At 42.5% G+C, this 22,011-nt stretch overlaps 1 protein-coding gene across 2 annotated transcripts in view; it reads right to left on the bottom strand.

The window, feature by feature from the left end:
- The window catches only part of rad50 (RAD50 homolog, double strand break repair protein), a 171,722-nt gene that overhangs the window by 67,201 nt on the left and 82,510 nt on the right, over positions 1-22,011 (bottom strand). For both annotated transcript variants that reach the window (XM_059990483.1, XM_059990484.1), the window contains 5 exons: positions 16,440-16,615; positions 13,669-13,906; positions 7,493-7,682; positions 2,387-2,513; positions 157-350 (listed from right to left, as the gene is read on the bottom strand). In XM_059990483.1, coding sequence (XP_059846466.1) covers positions 157-350; positions 2,387-2,513; positions 7,493-7,682; positions 13,669-13,906; positions 16,440-16,615 — 925 coding nt within the window. The remainder of the gene's footprint in view (positions 1-156; positions 351-2,386; positions 2,514-7,492; positions 7,683-13,668; positions 13,907-16,439; positions 16,616-22,011) is intronic.

Here is a 22,011-nt window from a genome sequence, read left to right as displayed (position 1 = left end):
CTGGCATTTAAAAGTGTCAACTCAGTCTGCATCCCTTATAGCTTTAGGTATTGATTTCCACAGTTTAAGAGCAAAGTTCAAAAAAGTTGACCTGCCAATTATTAAGTAGATAGCAAAGTAAAGCCAGAGACCTTAACAACGCTAATAATGTCATACTTGTATTTCCCTGTGTAAGGATTGAATCTCAGTGGAGAATTCTGCACTCTGCTCCTCCAGCTGTTGACGGTGCTGCATGTTGCTGGCGATGTGTAGTTTCTGAGCTCGGATCTCGTTGACAATGCTCTTCAGTTCCTGAATCTGTTCCTGCTGGTCTTGAATCATCTTCCTCTTCAGCTCGATTTTACTGGAAACTGCCATGGAAACAAGAGTAAATGCAAATCAGCAATAATTTCTCAGCAGAAATCTGGGTCCTTTATTAATATTCAAGACACCATTATCACCTCTCAACTGGGGGGGTTAACTTCACTCACACCAACCCGGCACTGATTTCACAACCTATGGACTCACTGTTAAGGATCTACAACTCATATTCTAGATTTATTTATTTAATATTATTTACTTTATTTTTATTTACACAGTTTATTGTCCTTTGCACACTGGACGCTTATCTGCCTTTATCATGTGCAGTCTTTCATTGATTCTATTGTGTTTACTTGGGTTTAATGTGAATGCCCAAATGAACATGAATCTCAGCAAATGCAGATTTTCTCTTGTTTAAAATTAAATGAATGAAATTAATTTATTTTGGTCAGTACAAACATAATAAAAAGCATCATTTACAACGATGATTTCATAGGACAAAATTACAACAAAAAACATAGATATTCTTTCAAACAGACCGAAAGGGTATAGGCTGAAGCTACAGCATATTACACCTACCCCTCTTACTTATACAACAACATATTTGGCGTCAATCATCACATCAAAAACAAAAAAATTTCATAATCTTTTAACACAAAATCCAATTCCAAATATCATTTACTTACATCATGTATTTAGTATTTGTTCTGTTACGCCTGTGTCCCCCCTCCTTTTTAAGAATCGCAAGATCGCTATTAATTCAGGTCAGGAGACCCAGGAAATGAGAGAGAGACGTTTGGAATGTCCTGGCCCTCAGCGATACAAAGCCACGGAACAGGTCATTGTCTCTTGGAGATGGAATTGTGTATTGAGTACTGTACTTCATGGAAGCCCTCAGGGAATGATCAGAGGGGGTTGGTTGAGGGATTGCATCATCCCGATCTGATTGACATCTGAGACTCTGTGAGTCAGGAGTCTGGGGAACAGCCCCTTGACACGCACCAGGAGAAACGCTAGAAGTCCCGTGACAGCGCTTAATAGCGACAGTCGGTGGAGGGCCCACGTGTGTCCTTTCCCGTTGCCCCGGGATTGAGGCCCTACCACGGAAGGCGGCCTAGCTAAGGAAGAGATCACCACCGACGCCATTTCGAAGGATCGACATCATAAAATGGAAAATGGGCGTTCAAACCTCTGTGTCACTCTCCAACCAAAGTTGCAGCTTGAATGAACTAAAGTGACTTTTATACTTCCATCGGACAATACATTATCCCCTAGACAACGATAGAGCTATTTCTTATTGATTATTATTATACCTGTGCTTTTAGATTTCGTATTGATGACATATATTATCTTTATGTTTGCATTGATATTATTTTTGTGTATTTTTATCAATAAATACTGTTAAAAATAGTACCATCAGACTTCAACGGACCTCTCTATCTTTGCTTGTAAGTGACCCAGTTACGGGGTACGTAACACTTCATTAAATAATTTTTTAAACTTGTTAAGTGTTGTGCATGTTTTTAAATTCTTACAACTGTTCCATAGATTCACCTCTCTGACTGAAATGCAATGATTTTTCACATTTTTTCTTATCCTTTGTTTTTGAAATATACACGTTCCTCTCAGATCATGTTGGCTTTCTCTTATTTTAAACAACCTTTGGATACTTTGTGGTAGCTGTCCATTTTTTATTTTATACATAATTTGCATTATTTTAAAATCTACGAAATCTCTGAATCTTAAAGTATTATTTTAAAATATACTCTGAATTTTAAAATTAAAGATGTACCAAGAGACCAGATGAGAAAAAAATCTCAGCAATCTTGGGCTTTTAGGGTTAGGGTTAGAGAGATTTTGGAGATAGGCTGGTGTGAGAATCCGAAGGCATTTGGAAACAAAACTTATGATTCTAATTGGGCAATTAGTTGACAGGAATAACAGATAGAACATGCTGGAAGAATTCATCAGGTCAGGAAACATCTAGGGAGAGGAATAAAGTCAACATTTTGAGCTGAGAAACTTCATCAGAACCCCAATCGGTGAAAGTACTCGTACATTTAAAGTTCTCTTCATTCCTCCTTACCCGTCTCCACTTGCAGCTTCATTTCTTGCTTCTCTTGACTGACCTGTTGCATTGTACGGTTCATGCTTACCCCCTGGAGCTTGGCAGCTTGCTGCGCAAACTTGCGTTCGACATCTCTCAAGTCTGTCTGTGGAAGGGAAAGTGCAGTTGTCAGCCATAAACATTTGCAATGGAATATCACAGGAGGAGTCAGGAAATTCCATTGTGAACTCTTTCAAAGAGCCTTCCAATTATTCTCAATCCTCTGCTTTTATTATATAGCTTACACAACATTCCCATTTCAAATACAAATCCAATTTCCTTTTAAAAGCGGCCATAAAATTTATCACCACCCGTTCCATCACCAACATAGCATGCCCTCAATGCTTGTCTGAAAAACAGAACAGAACATACCAACCTACAAAGCAACTGAGGAGCAGGGCTTGCTTCTGCTGTTGCTCTGCCACTTGGTATACTCCCCTTTGTTGTGTTCTGCATTGTTCTGCTGAGCATCATGGGCACGTTGCTGCCAGACTGTGCTGACACTTGCACTTCCTTAGGCGCAATGTTTCTCAATGCAAATGACACATTCCACTTGTTTCCAAATACATGTGACCAAATAAATGAATCTGAAATCTGAAAATCTTTCTCCATCCCAGTAAAGTGAAGGCATTCTTCAATTTGCTCTTTGGTCAGAGTTACATCCAATTTACAAAATTTGAAAAGCCAGCCCTTGATTTTTTTTTGTTTTCAGAGCTTACCCCTGAACAACATGAAAAGGGCTCGTAGTTCCACTCAGGCTTAAATTATAGCTTCCTACCTCATCTGAAAATTAGGTGGTTAAATAACTTTGACCATTACAGTCAGGCCTAATTCAAAACTCAATACTACTGTTGCAATAGCAAGGCATCTCTGTGCAAACTCGAAAAATAAACTTGCTTAAAAGTTTTATCTATTTCTAATACTAGGTACAGCATAGTAACAGGCCCCTCCAGCCGGCACCATGTAACCAATTAACCCATACGTCTTTGGAATGTGGGAGGAAATCGGAGCACCCAGAGGAAACCCATGCGGTCATGGGGAGAACGTTTCCAAACTCCTTGCGAACAGCAGCGGAACTGAACCTGGGTGGCAGGCTCTGTAATAACATTGTGCTAACCACTATGCTACTATGCCGCCCTCTACTGGCTCCCAAATGACATTAAGTGATAAAGTTGCAAGATTTTAGCGCAAACTACACAGTTGAAATTGTAAGGAGATAATGTAACCAAATTAGAGGTAATACCCAGTTAATGGAAACCTAGCTCCCTCACATGGTTCAGCTCAGTAAGACAAAACCAGTGCATCGGAAGGGATTTTTAAAAAAAACCTAGCAGATTTAGGCAGCAGCAGCAGCAAAATTATTAGAAAATGCTAAGACTAGTCATGTTTCTTGTCAAACATTTGACTTTTTAAAGTTTTACAGATATATTCTAACTTTATGGAAACGTTAAGAATGTAAGCTATGCAATATACACTGGACCCAAAAAAAAAGTCCTCCTGTGAAAAGGGACAGCATATTTGTTCTTTTGTCATTAAAAAACCACCAATGTAATTAGCACAGTACACACCATTTTTTTAAAATATATAAGGTAATGGATATGATATGCTATCTACACTAATGATGTCCTTCCAGTGTTACAGACCATAAACTGTCTGAAAGGACTGGCATGTTGCTCTAAAACTTCACCGCTATTTAACAAAGGACTGCCCCAGGATAAAGGGGAATTGGATGTCCAAATCTACAACTTCCCACCATAAGCATGGTCTAAGCAATCATACATGGTTCTCTCTCAAGGCAATTTAGTTTGCACCTTGTAAAAGGGGATATTTTCCTGCTATTTCAAAGGAATAAATCAAGAGAAAGTCTAACAAGAAACAAAATGTATTCACACAATGTTGCACTTCAAATGTCGAATTAAATGTCAAATTGGCGGCATAGAGATATGTCTCCACTATCATAGGTATAAGGTGCTCCACTAGTCGGCGGGTCACCCTTGGGCAAAACCACCAACATCTGCCTCCCCACCCTCAACCAGGGACACGTGAAGCCATGGGAGCAGGTGGTGGATGGTCGTATGAGGAGCTGGTGAATATCACAAGTCCTGGTTATGCGACCACTAACTCCAGGCCAACAATCTCTTAAAATTATTGATCATGGTTGGGGTCACCTGTCTTGGAAAGACACTGGCTAGAAGAAAGCAATGGCAAACCAGTTCTGTAGAAAAAATTGCCAAGTACAATCATGGTCATGGAGACCATGGTCACCCACAGCATACAACACAGCTCAAAATGATGATGATGATCTTAACATATCATTTGCATTTTAATGAATCCTGTTTTTAATTTGCTTTAATTGTATCCTTTCTTGTAAGCGTTGTGTATAATTTATGTTTAGTAAATTTTTCTTGTGAACGCTTGTGTATCTGATGCACTATGTCTGTGATGCTGCTACAAGTAAGGCTTTCATTAAACACATTGAATTGCGCATTTGACAATAAACTCAACTTTAACTTTTAAAACTTTACAAAACATCAGTTCGATCACATTGATGATTCATTTCTGTTGTCTCACTGTTTGAAGGACATGGCTGTACTGGACAGGATTTGAAGGAGTTTTACCAGGAAATAGGCTGGGATGACAGTTCAGATTTCAGAAGACACTGGATGAGCTGGGTTGGTTTGCCTGTGAGCTGAGGAGGGTCCTGAGAGAGAGAAACAAAGTTATGTGGGGAATAGATAGGGAGCATAGAGGGAAACTTCTCTCTACAGCAGTGGTATCTATAAAAAGAGGGTATAGACTTGAGAGGGAAAGGTTGAAAGGGGATCTGAAGACATTTTTTTTCCAGTCTGGTGGTAGTTGGCATTTAGAATGTCCTGCCTGAGATGTTGATGGAGGCTAGTACTCTCACATTTTGGTAATGCCTGGGTGAGCATAATGGAAGATTATGGAACAATTGCTAGCAGGTGGGATTATGACAGACATGTCGGCCAACGTGCTGTGTGACGTCAGATCAAACCAGCATGGTTGCCGAAGAGGGTTAAGAGTAGGGAAGTGGGATGGGCATAGAGATTTAGGCTGCAAATTCCAGTCCTGATGTGATGTAATGATCTGTCTGGTTGGCAACCAAAACAAATCTTTTCACTGTACCTCTATACATGTGACGATAATAAACTTATTTTAATAATAGTATCCAAGGACCTAGATGCTTGGCTACAAGGCTATCAATTGCCAGTAACAGTTTAGACAACCTTGATATTAAAGATGAATACAGAGAAAGACAGAGGTCCTTTACAATTACAAAGATGGAGAAAGGTACTGAGGTACCGTGAGACCATAAAAACACTGGTGTGGTAGGAATTTCACAACAGGGGGTTAAGGAAAGCCACAGCATGAGACTGAGCACATATACTCTGTGGTCACTTTATTTGGTACACCTGAATATCTGCTCGTGAATGCAAATATCTAATCAACCAATCATGTGGCAGCAACTCAATGCATAAAAGTATACAGACATGGTCACGAGGTCCAGTTGTTGTTCAGACCAAACAACAGAATGCAGAACAGATGTGATCTAAGTGATTCTGACTATGGAATGATTGTTGGTACCAGACAGGGTGGTTTGAATATCCCAGAAGCTAATGATCTCCTGGGATTTTCATGAACAACAGTATCCAGAGTTTACAGAGAATGGTGTGACGAACAAAAATCTGGTGAGTAGCAGTTGTGTGTGTGAAAATGCGTTGATAAGGAAAATGTCCAGACTGGTTCAAGCTGACAGGAAAGTGACAGCAACTCAAGTAACCACACATTACACACGTGGTGTGCAGAACACCTACTCTAAATGCACAACCCCTTTAAGTACATGAACTACAGCATCAGATGGCCTTTTTACCAGGTACAGGAGGTACATAATTAAAAATGGCCACTGAGTGTAGATGGGAAATAATCGATGGAGTGGCTGTGGTCAACTATAACACTGAATGGAACTCAAGAGAAGAACGCTGGAACGAGGTGAAAGCACAAATTTCCTGCATAAACAATCTCAGAAAATCCAAATCTGGTAACTTAGTGCTGGCTACCAAAAAAAAACTTTTCATCGTAACAGGACAGAAATAAGTTAGTAAATAAAGAATATTAAAGGCAAGATAATAAAAGATTTGCATTTATAATACATGGCTTGAAATCATATCAACATCAAGACTCTACTTTGAACTGTGCACAGTGGCTAGAAAGAGCATTTACGAAGGGCCTGATGAATTGACTGGACTCGATACAAAGGAGGCGGTACCGTTCTCCTCATGACTGTGCGGTTTCCTCCAGGTGCTCCCTGTGACTGCGCTTGGTACGTGCAGGAATTTAGCCCTTGGTCTTCTGCTCATTGAGTTTATTTCTCAAACACTTCGGTCTGGAATTGGAATTGGTTTATTTTTGACCCAGGTACCGATATAGGACAGAGGTGATGATAAACTGAAACAAGGTGACTGTGATCGGTGAAGAGAGATCCCTCTCTGTGTGGAGAACCAGCCGTCAAACTTCTGCAGTTTGTGTGATCTCATACTTTGTGTAAGTCTCCCAATCGTGTTCAGCTGGAAGGAGCAGCGGGTGAGAGGTGCAGGAGAGGGATACTGTACTCAGTGACTGGGTTCAGGAAATCGGGGAGGGATTAACTCCTCCCAGCAGAAATCTGTCCGCAATGGGTGTGACTTCAGCTATACTCTGGTGCACAACTTGGTCACGCTGCCCAGGGTTACTGTAATCACTACAGTATCAGAGATAACTGATTCAATTCAATTCCCATTAATGTTTGTATGTCCTCCCTGTGACTGCGCGGGTTCCCTCCAGGTACTCAGGTCTCCTCCAACTTTCCAAAGATGTTGGGATAAGGATTAAGTAAACTATGGGCATGCTATGCTGGTGCCAGAAATGATGCATTTCACTGTATTTCACTGTACATGCAACAAATAACGTTAATCTTTCTTTCTTCCAAATATACTTTGCACCTCTTTCCACAGAAGCTGCCTGATCCACCACGTTCTCCAGCATTTTCTCTTTTTTTATTTTAGAACACAGCCTGCCTACTGGTACCTGGTATCTCTCCATATGTGATATGTCTTGCAGACGTGATTTTGCCGAGTCTTCTTGTGATATCAAGCAAGCAAGCTGAGTCTCCTCATTCTCAATATCGTTCTTCACGTGCTGAATGTCTCGGTTGATGCTCTGCAGTTTATTTCGAAGCTCAGGCAGATCTTTTTCTTTAAGTTCAATGACTATTTCCCTGCAGAACAGAAAAAGTTTGATGGAAGTTTAAGTAAATGTTACAGACAAAAAAAATGGAGGCTGATCAAATGAGACAGAAAAATAGTTGAACCTTAAATAAATGCCTTGATGTATCTTGTGTGAGGTTGACATTGCATCTGTTCTACTGAAATACAATAGGCTTGTTTGTTATATGGCATAACTCATTGATGTTAGTCTTGCTTCCGTATAAACTCAAATTTAGGCTGCATTTCTATAGATTGATGGAACACCAAGTACTTTCCAAATTCAGCCATCTATGCAAAATGAAATGGGGGCTTAAACAATGATATTATGGGTGGGGGGGGGGGAATGTGGTAGGATGCATAAACCCTGAGTGCAAATGACTCCAATCAGAATAACATAGTTAATACTATGCAGAAACGCTGCCTGAGCCCTGAGGTCAGGAATTTTTTTTGAACCAGACCTATTTTCTCCTTCAGACTAACGAAAATCCTGATCTGCCTCCTCATTTAAGACACATAGAGAAGTACAGCACAGAAGCAGCCCTTCGGCCCATCTAGTTCATGCCAAAACCATTTAAACAGCCAACTCCCATTGACCTGCACCAGGACCATCAACCTCCATACCCCAACCAACCACATACCTCTCCAAACTTCTCTTAAACATTGAAATCGAGCTCGCATGCACTACTTGTGCTGGCAGCTCATTCCACACTCCCACAACCCTCTAGGTCAGGGGTCGGCAACCCGCGGCTCCGGAGCCGCATGCGGCTCTTTCATCTCTGTGCAGGGGCTCCCTGTGGCTTTGGAAAATAAATGATGAGTATTTAATTAAAATGTATTTTATGTTAGTTTGTTAGTTTTTGAAATGTAATTCTAAATTTGAAGATTATGGTGATCTTGTACAATCTAAATAAAACGTGTTTTTTGTCACTATTAATATACGTCACCACTGCCAATGCCTGACACCTGCCAGTGCGCGATTTCTTTAATTTTTCGATCCAAGGTAGGCTAACTATGGAGAATTCTAAAAAAAGAAAAGTGACTGAAGAAAACAGAACGTTTAATGATACGTGGGCAGATTCATTTGCTTTCACTGCTGACGAGACTGGTTTACCGGTATGCTTAATATGCAATGAGAAACTAGCAAACAACAAAAAGTCAAAAGTCGCAAGACATTTCCAGAATAAACACGCAGCCTTTGCTCAAAGGTATCCGGATGGAGATGAGAGAAAAAAAGCCGTTTCGGAACTGATGCGGAAGGTCGATCTGAGCAAAAATCATTTCAAGAAGTGGATGATGTCTGGAAAATCAACAACATATGCTAGTTTTGTTGCCGCTCAGGAAATAGTCAGGCACGGGAAGCAGTTTACAGATGGCGAATATATAAAAGAATCTTTCATTAAGATTTCAGAACATCTATTCACGGACTTTAAAAACAAGAGTGAAATTGTGCAGAAAATCAGGGATATGCCCCTCTCTGCAAAGACTGTCAAAGACAGAACCATAAAAATGGCAGAAGACATCATAAGACAGCAAATTAAAAACATCAATTCAGCTGTGGCCAACTCGATTGCCTGTGACGAGTCTAAAGACGAAGGTGATATTGAACAAATAGCGCTGTTCTGCCGGTATGTAAACTCTGCCGGGCCACAGGAAGAAATCATTGAGTTGATACCTCTAAAAGGCCAAACACGGGGGGAGGACATCTGTGAGGCTGTCTTGAATTGTTTAAGAGCCAAAGGAATAAAGACCACCCACCTGGTGTCAGTAGCTACTGATGGGGCACCAAGTATGACAGGAGCGCACAAGGGATTTGTGGCTTTACTGCAGAAGTCGCTGGACAGAAAGCTGCTGACTTTTCACTGCATCTTGCACCAAGAGGCACTGTGCGCTCAAACATTTCCTCCGGAATGCACAGAAGTAATGGATGTTGTCATTCAGATTGTCAATAAAATAATGGCAAAAAGTTTAAATCACCGTCAATTCCGTTTGTTACTGGACGAGCTGGAAAGCGCATATTCTGATCTCCTGCTGCACAACAAAGTCTGGTGGCTGTCAAGAGGGGAGGTGCTGAAACGCTTTGTCGCATGTCTGGAAGAAGTGAAAACTTTCCTGGGCAGCAAAGGTCTCACCTTTCCTGAGCTGGAGCAGCCAGAGTGGCTGGAAAAGCTATACTTCATGATAGACATGACAGCACACCTGAACACGCTGAACACAGCTCTTCAGGGGAAAGGACGCACAGCCCTGCACATGTTGGAGGATGTTTTGGCAGTCGAGCGCAAGTTGACAGTGCTTGCCGGAGATTTACAGAAAGGCACATTGTCTCACTTCCCCAATTTGAGAGAGTTCAAACAAGCTCACGACATGATAAATTCGGAGTATTTACATTCTGCAATCATCGAAATGCAAACATCGTTTAGGAAACACTTCTGTGAGTTCACAGGGAAAAAAAAAAACACATTATCCTTCCCGGTCATTCCCCTAAGCATCGATCATCCCTACTGAATACGACTGCATTGGCAGGTGTGAGTAAACCTGATCTTGAGATGGAACTGGCCGACATAGCCGACAAAGACATACGGGTGTCCAAGTTTAGATGCTTGACAGCAGACCTTGAAGATGTTGCCCGTCAGAAAGCCGTTCTTGCTCAGAATCACAAATGGAGTGATATTGAAAACCTCCCCAAACCGGACAAACTTGTGTTCGAAACATGGAATGCTATCCCCGACATTTATGCAAACATTAAAAAGTATGCGCTTGGAGTCCTGTCGATCTTTGGATCCACATATGTATGTGAGCAGGTGTTCTCCAACATGAATTTTATTAAAAAAAACATCGCGCACGCCACACAGATGACAGCTTGTGATCCCGTGTAAAGATGAAGGTGACAACATACAGCCCTCATGTGCAGACGCTGTGCGCTGAGGTCCAGGAGCAGAAATCCCATTAACCAAGTATGATAAATATTTTAATTGCCTATTATTTTATGTATATTCATATTTTTTCATTGTTCAGTAAAATAGTCCTTTTATTTTTCAGGTTGACAGCTGGCTGACGTTATTTTTGGTTTGCTGCTGGCAGACAATTTAAGTTCGGCGTTTTTCATAAATACAAGAAGGACTCAAATAGACATTGAGTATTTTACTTAAAAGTAACCTTCAACCCAACGTCTTTTTTTCGGAGTTCAATATATTTTTGTTGCATGCAGAAATGTAATTTCGTTTTCTCTGTAGGAGTTCATTGATTTCATAAATGCAACACATTATAGTTTGTTTATACATAGCATAAAGGCAAAAAAAAAGTTGTATGCAGTGTTATTTCATTTTAAATGTCAAATGGGTTTTGTGGCTCCCAGTGTTTTCTTTTCTGTGGGAAACGGGTCCAAATGGCTCTTTCAGTGGTAAAGGTTGCCGACCCCTGCTCTAGGTGAAGAAGTCTCCCCTCATGTTCCCCCTAAACTTTTCACCTTTCACCCTTAACCCATGACCTCTGGTTGTAGCTCCACCTAACCTCTGTGGAAAGAGCCAGCTTGCATTTACTCTGTCTATACCCCTCATCATTTTGTATGCCTAACAGTGTAGGAACAGTGTGAAAGATTGCTAATGCTACATTAAACCCCATAAAGGGAGCACAAATTTAATCTAAAATTCAATATATCCTGAAGAAATGGGATAATATCAGTGGAACTGGAGTTACTTTATTCAGAAATGAAATTAAAGAGGCCAGTTAAAAGGGAAGGGTGAAGAGAATAAAGGGAATGTTTGAGACAAGGTGGGCAGTGACACAAACTAAATTGTACGTTCAGTGGCCACTTGATTAGGTACAGAGTATACCTAATAAAATGACTATGGGAATGGAACCCGGAGTGGCCTTCTGCTGTTGTAGGCCATCTACTTCAAGGTTTTACATAGTTTTTTTTTGTTTTTCACACCATTCTGTTAAATCTAGAGACTAACAACAACACACTCAAAATACTGGTGGAACACAGCAGGCCAGGCAGCATCTATAGGAGAAGCACTGGCGACGTTTCGGGCCGAGATCTTTCGTCAGGACTAACCGAAAGGAAAGATAGTAAGAGATTTGAAAGTAGTGGGGGGAGGGGGAAATGGGAAATGATAGGAGAACACCAGAGGGGGTGGGATGAAGCTAAGAGCTGGAAGGGTGATTGGCGAAAGTAATACAGAGCTGGAGAAGGGAAAGGATCAGGGGACAGGAGACTGTTTCGCTGAACACCTACGCTCGGTCCGCCAGAAAAAGCAGGATCTCTCAGTGGACACAAATTTTAATTCCACTTCCCATTCCCATTCTGATATGTCTATCCACGGCCTCCTCAACTGTCAAAATGAATCCAAACTCAGGTTGGAGGAACAACACCTTATATACTGGCTGGGTAGCCTCCAACCTGATGGCATGAACATTGACTTCTCTAACTTCCGTTAATGCCCCTCCTCCCCTTCTTACACCATCCCTGACATATTTAGTTGCTTGCCCGTTCTCCATCTCCCTCTGGTGCTCCCCCCTCCTTTCTTTCTCCCGAGACCTCCCGTCCCATGATCCTTTCCCTTTTCCAGCTCTGTATCACTTTCGCCAATCACCTTTCCAGCACTTAGCCTCATCCCACCCCCTCCGGTCTTCTCCTATCATTTCGCATTTCCCCCTCCCCCCACTACTTTCAAATCTCTTACTGTCTTTCCTTTTGGTTAGTCCTGACGAAGGGTCTCGGCCTGAAACGTCGACAGCGCTTCTCCCTATAGATGCTGCCTGGCCTGCTGTGTTCCACCAGCATTTTGTGTGTGTTGCTTGAATTTGCAGCATCTGCAGATTTCCTCGTGTTTGTTAAACCTAGAGACTGTTGTGTTCTGATATTGCTGAACCTCGACTGTTTCTGCATGCATTTCAGAATAAGAATTAGTTTTACATGATTGGCGGATTAGATATTAGCAAGATACTTGCACACCGAGGTGGTGTACAAGTGTGTCTAATAGTGTGGCCATAGAGTGTAAGTGCTGATGCCAGCTCTGAATGGACAGAGAAAGGCTTCCTAATCATAGCTGGTGTTCTGGAAAGTCTGTCAATCAGAGGGGAGACGAATTAACCCAGTCAGGGTCAGGGTTATCTTGTGGACTATACAGTCTTTTGCAGTCTGCGAATGCAGGTAGCAATAAAAAAAATAAACAATTTCAATTTGCTTTGGGTATCCAGTGAACGCAATGGACAGCACGGTAGCGTAGTGGTTAGCACAATGCTTTACAGTACCAGGTAACACAAGTTCAGTTTTTGCAGTTGCCTGTTCGAACGTTTTCCCCCGGGTGCTCTGGTTTCCTCACACAGCCCAAAGACGTACCAGCTGGTAGGTGAATTGGTCATTGCAAATTCTCCCATGATTAGACTAGGCCTAAATTGGAGATTGCTGAGTGGCGTGGCTCGAAGGATGGAAGGGCCTATTCTGTGTTGTATCCCAATCAACCGATCAATAAATAAATAAAATAAAATCTTGTAACGCACAGTTCTGGCATTACCTTCATTCTACAGCACTGTTATAGGCCCATCTAGCTGGCCCATTGAAACTGCTCTGCCCAGTTCTACCCACCTGGAGGAAACGCACATGGTCACGGGGACACGTGTAAACTAACTGCACACAGCGGTAAAGATTGAACCAAGGCCGCCACAGCTGGAGGAGCATTCCTCTGACTATTCTGCAACCATGCCCCATCTCCTCTATTCTCATTCATTTCCTCATATTTCAAAACCTGTAGGTTGTAATTAACATCCCTTTATAACCCTCTGACCCACACCAATCATTCTCTTGATCTCTACACTATCTCACAGATAATCTGCTATCTCCATCTCTCTCCCTTTCAAGGGAAATTTGGATAGGTACATAAATGGGAGGGTTTTCTGTGCCGTAGTTTTCCATGACTTGATTCTCTGCAAATCCAATGGAGAATTGATCAGCAGGCAACAAGAGATAAAGAAAGGGCAGCTGTGTTGGCTTTATACCTGATCGGCCTGAGTTCCATCATTTCGTCACGACGCTTTTCTTTCTTCTTCAGCTCTGACTCAGTTGACCTCAACGTGTTGGGAACGAGGCGAAGCTTCGACTGCAGGTCCTCGATGATGTCCTGCAGCTCTGCCTCTGACGGAAAGGTGCGCTGGCACACTGGGCAGCAGGGCTCGTTCTCCTCCGTCAGCTGGCTAATGAACTGGCTATACACGGCCGTGGCTCCAGACAGCATGGCTGCAAGTAAGGGAAAACAAACAGCCCAACAAATTCAGTCATTCCCCGCAGGGATAGGGTTGCACAGCAATGGGAGATTTCATTTTTAACATCTTCATTCTTGGCAGGTGCTAAAGGTGGTCTGAGAACAGAACTCCCTCAAAATCCATCTGAACAAAAGTTGAACTACAGAAGGGGTCTTTTCCCTTCCTTTTCAGCCTTGATGAAGGGCCCAGGCCCAAATGTCAACTATTCCTTTCCATAGATGCTCCCTGACCTGGGTTCCACCACTATTTTGTGTGTGTTGCTCTAGATTTCCATCATCTGCAGAATCTGCTGGGTTAATGAAAAACTGCAGATGCTGGAAATCTGGAGGGAGGAAAAAGCAACCATACTGACTGGACCAGAAGTATTCACTACATTTCCTTCCATTGTGTTGCCTGACTTTTGAGTGTTTCCAGAGCAGTACGTACAAAACGCTAGGAACTCAGCAGGTCATGCAACATCTACAGACGGGAATATACAGTAGGTGTTTTGGGATGAAACTTTTCATCTGGACTGGGACGGAAGGAGTCAGAAACTAGTATAATAATAATGTAGGGAGGGTGGAAGGTTTACATGGTGGTGAGTGATAGGTGAAGAGAGGTAAGGGGGAAGGTAGGTGGGTAAGGGAGGTTGGAATGAAATAAGAAGCAGGGAGGTGATTGGTGGAAGAGGTAAAAGGCTGAAACAGATAGGAGAGGACAGTGGACCATGGGACAAAGGGAAGGAGGAGTGGCTCTCCCCCTCTGGGGGTGAGTAGGTGTATGAGCAGGTGAGAAGAGAGGGGTATGGAAAAGGAAAAGAATGGGGAAGGGGAGAAATTGTCAGAAATTAGTGAACCTCCCTCCAATGAATATGCGATGAAAAAAAAAAGTGAAGATGGGGCAGCAAATATGTTGCAGCACATAAAATTCAGGAGGAATTCAGAGGGTCAGCCATTGCCTATGGGAGAGAACAGACAGCTGAGGGGCAAGATCTTTTCTCTGCCACTCATTCAGTTGACCTGAATCACTGATTGTCTATTTCCCTCCATAGATACTGCCTGGTCCACTGAGTTTTTTCAGTGTTTTGCGTGTTGCTCCTGATTCCCAGCATCTGCAGTCCCTTCTGTCCCTGACAGCAATTATGTTACTGGAAATCGCAGTCCATGTGTGTAATTCAATTCTCATCAATTGAATATATCTAGAAACTGTATTGGTGAGAGATTGTTAAACTTCATTTGGGTCATCAAAGTCCATCAGGGCAACAAAACTGCCCTCTGGAGTTTCCTCCAGATACTCCAGCTTCCTTGCACACTCCAAATTAAAGTAGGTTAATTTGTCACATGGTGCGATGGGGCGGCACGGGCTTATTGGTCCAGAAGCACAGTATTCCTAAATATCACTCAGTCACCAGGTTGACTTCTTTAAACCCACAGCGCTGTAGCATCCTCTGCCAAAAGTGAATGGCAGAGCAGACTCGATGGCCCGAATAGCCTAATTCTGCTGCTATGTCTTAAGGCCTAAACCAGAAAGCTTGGCCTTTTCTCCCTTGATCTCAATTTCGGTTAAGTCGTGCTTTATTTATAGCACTGACCCTCCCTGCAGCCACTCTCCACGGCCTCTTTGCTATTTAAACTGCTTTTGAGTACTGAACTTCTGCCTCTGGAGACACTGATGAGATGCTTGTAAAAAGACACAAATATAAGGCTCAGAGCTCAAGGTGTAGACACTGTTTCTGTGTTGTTAGCGCCTCTGCATCAGGTGGTGAAATCCTTACTATTGTCCACGCCACTGGTGCTAGAGCAGCAATGAAGATTCTCCATCTCCTGATGAGAGATGTTGGTTCCTGCTGAGCAACACTGCAACAACAATTTTCTTCAGGATAAATAAAGTTTTACCTTGCCTCATCTTAAAGCTGCTCAAAAAATAGGGAGGGCTATGCAATTTGCAAAGAAAAATGTTAAAGGATTCAAATGACATCGCTGCAAAAGAGTAAGAGGTACAAAAGCATTTTAGGTAGAGAAGTGTGTTGAGGTGGGAAAAGGGGCAAACATGATCAATGCCTTGGCTGGGTAAAGCAGATGGTGGAAAGTCCAATTAAATGGATATGCTTGAAGACATTTACCAGCAAGAACTAAATAGCATTAAACTCTACGATAACATTCCACCATAAGCACTAAGAGCTTGAATGCCACACAAAAAAAATCTCCATCACATTGCAATGAGCCCACAATAGCGCCACCATCACAGAGCAGTTAGCTAAACACTATTACAGCTCCGGGCTTTCCAGAGTCTGGAGTTCAATTCCGGCATCCTCCGTAAGAAAGTTCGTACGTTCTCCCCGAGAACTGTGTGGGCTTTCCTCGGGTGCTCTGGTTTCATCCCACAGTCCAAAGACATACTGGTGGTCATTGCAAATTGTCCTGTGATTAGCCAGTGTTAAAACTGTGGGTTGCGGGATGGTGCGGCTCGTAGGGCAGAAGGGCCTGTTCCGTGCTGTATCTCTAAATAAATAAACAAACAAACCCCACCTCTTTGCTTTGATGTCTTCTCAATATCATCCTTCAGTTTATACAGATTGCTTTCGAAATCCTGCTCTCCGCACACATCGAAGAGCCTGTCTTCGTGCATAGTGAGCTGCTGTTCTTTTGTCCGCAGGTCAGTAGTTATGTGGTTTTTGTTCTGGTCTGCCGAAGCCAAGTTCTTACTGAAAGTTGCAGAGAGAAAAAAAAGATAATTCAATATAAACATCCAAGAGGAATAAAGGCAAAGACTCAATGTAAGCCCAATGGATTTGGCATTTTGATTTAATTGAAGATCCCAGCTTTAAATTAACTTTTAAGGCATCAGGATATGAAGGCTACTCAATGAACCAAAAGGATTTGGTCTGAAATACAGTAAACAATATGAAAGTTTACAAGGAGTCATCTAGGTTACAGTATGGACTTTAAAACAGAGTTGTACTGACTGATTTAAAGTCAGGTAATGTCAGTAAATTTCAAGGTGGGAGGCAACAGGGAAAACTCTTCCTGTAGTTTTACCAAAGGGGGTGCAAAGTACTCCTTCCCTCTATTAGCCTGCAGGTCTCCCTGGGCAACACATAGCATTTGCTCAGAATCCCACCCCCCAGCCCTGGATCAGGGTCCATGGGAGCAGCTCACTTCTGTTGAGTGCTGATGGGTATTCGCGGTTGTTTCACGGTTACCTATTAAGTGGACAGCACGGAGGCTCAGCAGTTAGCATAGCGCTAGTACAACACCAGCTGCCAGGTATGACCATTTGGCATAGGGGCAGAGTTAGGCCATTTGGCCCATTGAGTCTACTCCACCATTCCACCATGGCTGATTTATCATCCTTCTCAATCCCATTCCCCCACCTCCTCCCTGTAACCTTCGAATGCCCTTCCTGATCAAGAACCTATCAACCCTCACTTTAAAAGACTTGGCCTCCACAGCTGTCTGTGGCAATGAGTTCCACAGATTCACCACCCTCTGGCTAAAGAACTTCCTCCTCATTCCTGTTTTAAAAAGATATCCTTCTATTCTGAGGCTGTGCCCGCTGATCCTGAACTCCCACACTAGAGGAAACATCCTCTGCACATCCGTTCTCTCCAGGCCTTTCAATTATCAATAGGTTTCAATGAATTCAACCCCCCCCCCCCCCCCCGGCATTCTTCTAACCTTCAGCAAGTACCAGCCCAAAGCCACAAAACACTCCTCATATTCCCAGGATTTCTAGGACATTAGGATAGTGGTCACCAATCTTTTTAAGCCCAATGTCCCTTACCTCGGCCTTAGTGAAAGGCAAGATCGACCTACCAAATCGATTAGTCACACGCTTGTACACCGGGCAGAAAAGACCGGAAGTAAGACCCCGCAACACGTAAGTAGAAATAATGTATGTACACTGTGTAGTTTCACTTAACAGAATCGGGAAGATTAAGTCAAAACTGATTCGTAGAAAAGAAAATGGGCGCGTACACGCATGCGCACACACGTGCCTGTGCAGGTTTCATGATCATGGTAGTCTTTCTCGGAGTAAACACAAGTGTCCCGTATTTGACTGCTACTTTTGACTCACTCCTTATTTGGGAGTGAGAAATTTGGCTCATAACTACAGACAGCCAGTCTGAGACAGTCTGTGAGGTGTCTGACAGTAAGACAGCTCCTGTACTTAGATTTCATAATTTTAATTTGTTGCAGCACAGTGCCAATAGACAATAGACAATAGGTGCAGAAGTAGACCATTCGGCCCCTCGAGTCTGCACCGCCATTCTGAGATCATGGCTGATCATTCACTATCAATACCCAGTCCCTGCCTTGTCCCCATATCCCTTGATTCCCCTATCCATCAGATATCTATCCAGCTCCTTCCAGAGAATTGGCCTCCACCATCTTCCGAGGCAGTGCCCAGTCCCTGCCTTGTCCCCATATCCCTTGATTCCCCTATCCATCAGATATCTATCCAGCTCCTTCCAGAGAATTGGCCTCCACCATCTTCCGAGGCAGTGCATTCCACACCTTCACAACTCTCTGGGAGAAGAAGCTCTTCCTCAATTCTGTTTTAAATAACTGACCTCTTATTCTCAATCCATGCCCTCTGGTACTGGACTCTCCCAACATCTGGAACATATTTCCTGCCTTAATCCTATCAAATCCTTTAATTATCTTAAGCGTTTCAATCAGATCCCCTCTCAATCTCCTCAATTCCAGCGTGTACAAGCCCAATCTCTCCAATCTCTCTGCGTAAGACAGCCCTGCCATCCCAGGAATCAACCTAGTGAATCTACGCTGCACTTCCTCAATTGCCAGAATGTCCTTCCTTAAACCTGGAGACCAAAACTGTACACAATATTCCAGGTGTGGTCTCACCAGGGCCCTGTACAAATGCAAAAGAACATCCTTGCTCTTGTATTCAATTCCCCTTGTAATAAAGGCCAACATTCCATTTGCCCTCTTCACTGCCTGCTCATTCACCTTCATTGACTGGTGAACTAGGACTCCTAGGTCTCTTTGCATTTCTCCCTTACCTAACTCGACACCGTTCAGACAATACTCTGCCCTCTTGTTCCTGCTTCCAAAGTGGATAACTTCACATTTATTCACATTGAATGACATCTGCCAAGTATCTGCCCACTCACCCAGCCTATCCAAGTCTCCCTGTATTCTCCTAACGTCCTCTTCGCATGTCACACTGCCACCCAGTTTAGTATCGTCAGTAAACTTGCTGATATAGTTTACAATGCCCTCATCTAAATCATTGACATAAATCGTAAAAAATAAATCATAATTGACATAAAGGTTTGCCCTCGCAAACCTCCCGAAAGACTGAACATTTGAATGGACAGTTCTCTTTGTTAGACTGAATGTTGAATTCACCACGTTTTTCAGGTGTTTTGTATTGGTAAACTGTTACTGAGACACTAGTATAAGTTTCAGAAGTACACAAGATAATGACACCACTGTTTTTTGTTTCCCAGTTATTTACATTTGGGTATGTTGGAATTCAAAAGGGGGAGAAGTGTTCTAACATGAGCATGATAAAGATAAGTTAATACAAATTAAGATAATGATAATATAGCAATACCCCCCGCCACGGAAGCTGTTTGTAAAGAGAAATTGCTTCCGGGTTGCGGGGTTTTACTTCCAGTCTTTTCTACTGTGGTGTGTGGTGGGGGAGCTACACGCATGCACACTGGGCAGAAAGAACAGAACTAAAACCCCGCAACCCCGCAACAATCTCTCAACAGTACTTGTGTATTTCTTTTACTTTTTTTTTTTCGGGATCTACTGGGAAAGTCTCATAGATCGACGGGTTGGCGACCACTACATTGGGATAAGGTGAGGTTGGAGCAGCAAACGCCCTATGGGGAGAATTAAAACAAGGTAACATTGCCCTTGCACAGAGGTTAATAGAACAAAAATTCTGTACCTCAGGCAAGTGGAAAGTACAGATCCTTACCAGGTTACAGCACAATTCCATTCCTGTGAGCTTCTTGTAACCTGCGTTAGCAAGTTGGAAATAAACCATAAGACATAAGAGCAGAATTAGGCCATTCGGCCCATCAGGAATACTTCACCATTCCATCATGTCTGATTTAGTATCCTTCTCAACCATATTTTCCTGTCTTCTCTCCGTATCTTTGACAACCTTACTAATCAACAACCTAGTAAACTCCAATTTAAATATTCCCAATGACTTGGCCTCCACAGCCATCCAGAGCAATAAATTCTGCAGATTCAGCATCATCTGTCTAAAGAATTTCCTCTTCATTTCTGTTCTAAAGTGCCCTTATACTCTGTTTGCCCTTCCGGTTCTAGCCTCTCCCACAAAACGAAACATTCTCTGTACGCCTACTCTGTCTAGGCCTTTCAATATTCGATAAGTTTCAAGGAGTTACCCTTCATTCTTCTAAACTCCAGCAAGTACAAGCCCAGCACATTGACACATTGCTCAAATGTTAAAACCGATGAATCAGAGTCTGGTTTATTATCACTGACATACAACTTGTCATGAAATTTGTTCTTTTGTGGTAGCGGTACAGCGCAATACAGAAACTACTATAAATTACAACAAGAAATATTAAAACCCAGGAATTAGCATGCGTTTTGTGAGTCTGCAGAACAGAGAGGAGAGAGATGCAGACAGTGAAGAGAGGTATTTGGTGACCGAGCAATGCGTCGGGATTGTAAATAAGTGAAGCATTAAAAATTAAACTGAGATCCTAATGAGACAGAGATCAAGTTTCTCTCAAAATCAGGGACTCCCAACCTGAGGCCCACAGAACCGTTGCTTAACGTATCAGTCCATGGCATTCAAAAAGTCTTGGAACCCCTGCTCCACATGCTGCTGTCAGCAAAAAAAATCTCCCCAGATGCAAAATCATTAAAAGATAGAGGCTAAGTAACAAAGAGTTATAAACCAAATGAAATTTTTAAAAAAATCAATAACTATAAACGAGGGGACATTATTAGTTACCAAATACCAGTAAATGGCCTTTACATGCATTTTGATATATTGTAGGAGACAGAAATGATGAATATGTTCTTTAATGATAGAGCATCTAAGGCAGGATTATTTTCATTTGAACACATCAAACCATTTAACACAAAGTTCCTGTTTAAGCTGGCACTGGTGAACAAGTGATGACTTGTTGGCAGCAAACAAATCAACTACTTTACTACTCACACCTTTTCTTGGAAACAATCACTCCAATCAACAACCTGTAGCTTCCCAATTGGAGTTAAGCTTCTGAAATGTCTGTACGACCTGGTGCAGGATGGCTGCGACATGGTGAGTGCAGGCCGCATTTAAGCAGTGGGGCTCGGGCCCAAGAGCAAGGAACGAATTGCTGTGTGGCTGACCTAAGTGCTGGGCCAGATTAGAAAGTTTGAGTATGGGCCAAATAGAAGCCGGCAGAGCCTGGGCCTGAGAGCATATCAAAGCAACAGGGCCCAGGTCCGAGACTGAGGAATAACCTGAGGTTTGGGCGATTTAAGTGTTGGACTAGATTGCAAAGGTCAAGGTGTCCAGGCCAGAGAAGGAGGACGGACTGGTGTTCAGATTGCTGCTCTGCCAGGTTTACTGAACTCTGTACTGAACCAAGGCTGTGGCCTGCAATTACAGGCTCTTGGATTGATTGTGACTGGCTTCACTGGCTGTGGATTCACTTTCGTGAACTTCAGTTCTGAATGTTATTTGCTTACTTCTATTGTTTGCACGACTATTTTCTTTTACACACTGGGTGTCTGATGGTTTTTTTAAAGGGGTCTACTGAGTTTATTTTGTGGCTGTTTGTAAGGAGATGAATCTCAGTACTATACAGTATACATATTTTGATAATAAATGTACTCTGAATTGTTGAACTTTGAACTACCAGAAGGTGGAGACACTGGTCATCACTTTGTTGGCTGCTCAATTCTGCCATCAGCTGGCTGCCATTGGTTTTGCACACAAGGTGCAATAGAGATACACAGCTATAGCATCAGGCAGTCTATAACAGTCCGTTTTATAAAAGTCCATCCTTTCTTATTAAAGGGACCAAATCTGCATAGAACACTACTGAGGTCATCTCATCACGTGCCTGTAAAACTGCAGTAAGAC

This window comes from Hypanus sabinus, chromosome 15 (genome assembly GCF_030144855.1).
Source record: "Hypanus sabinus isolate sHypSab1 chromosome 15, sHypSab1.hap1, whole genome shotgun sequence".
Taxonomy (NCBI): domain Eukaryota; kingdom Metazoa; phylum Chordata; class Chondrichthyes; order Myliobatiformes; family Dasyatidae; genus Hypanus; species Hypanus sabinus.
Note: the sequence above shows the minus strand (reverse complement) of the source record. Positions and strands in the feature narration are given on the sequence as shown.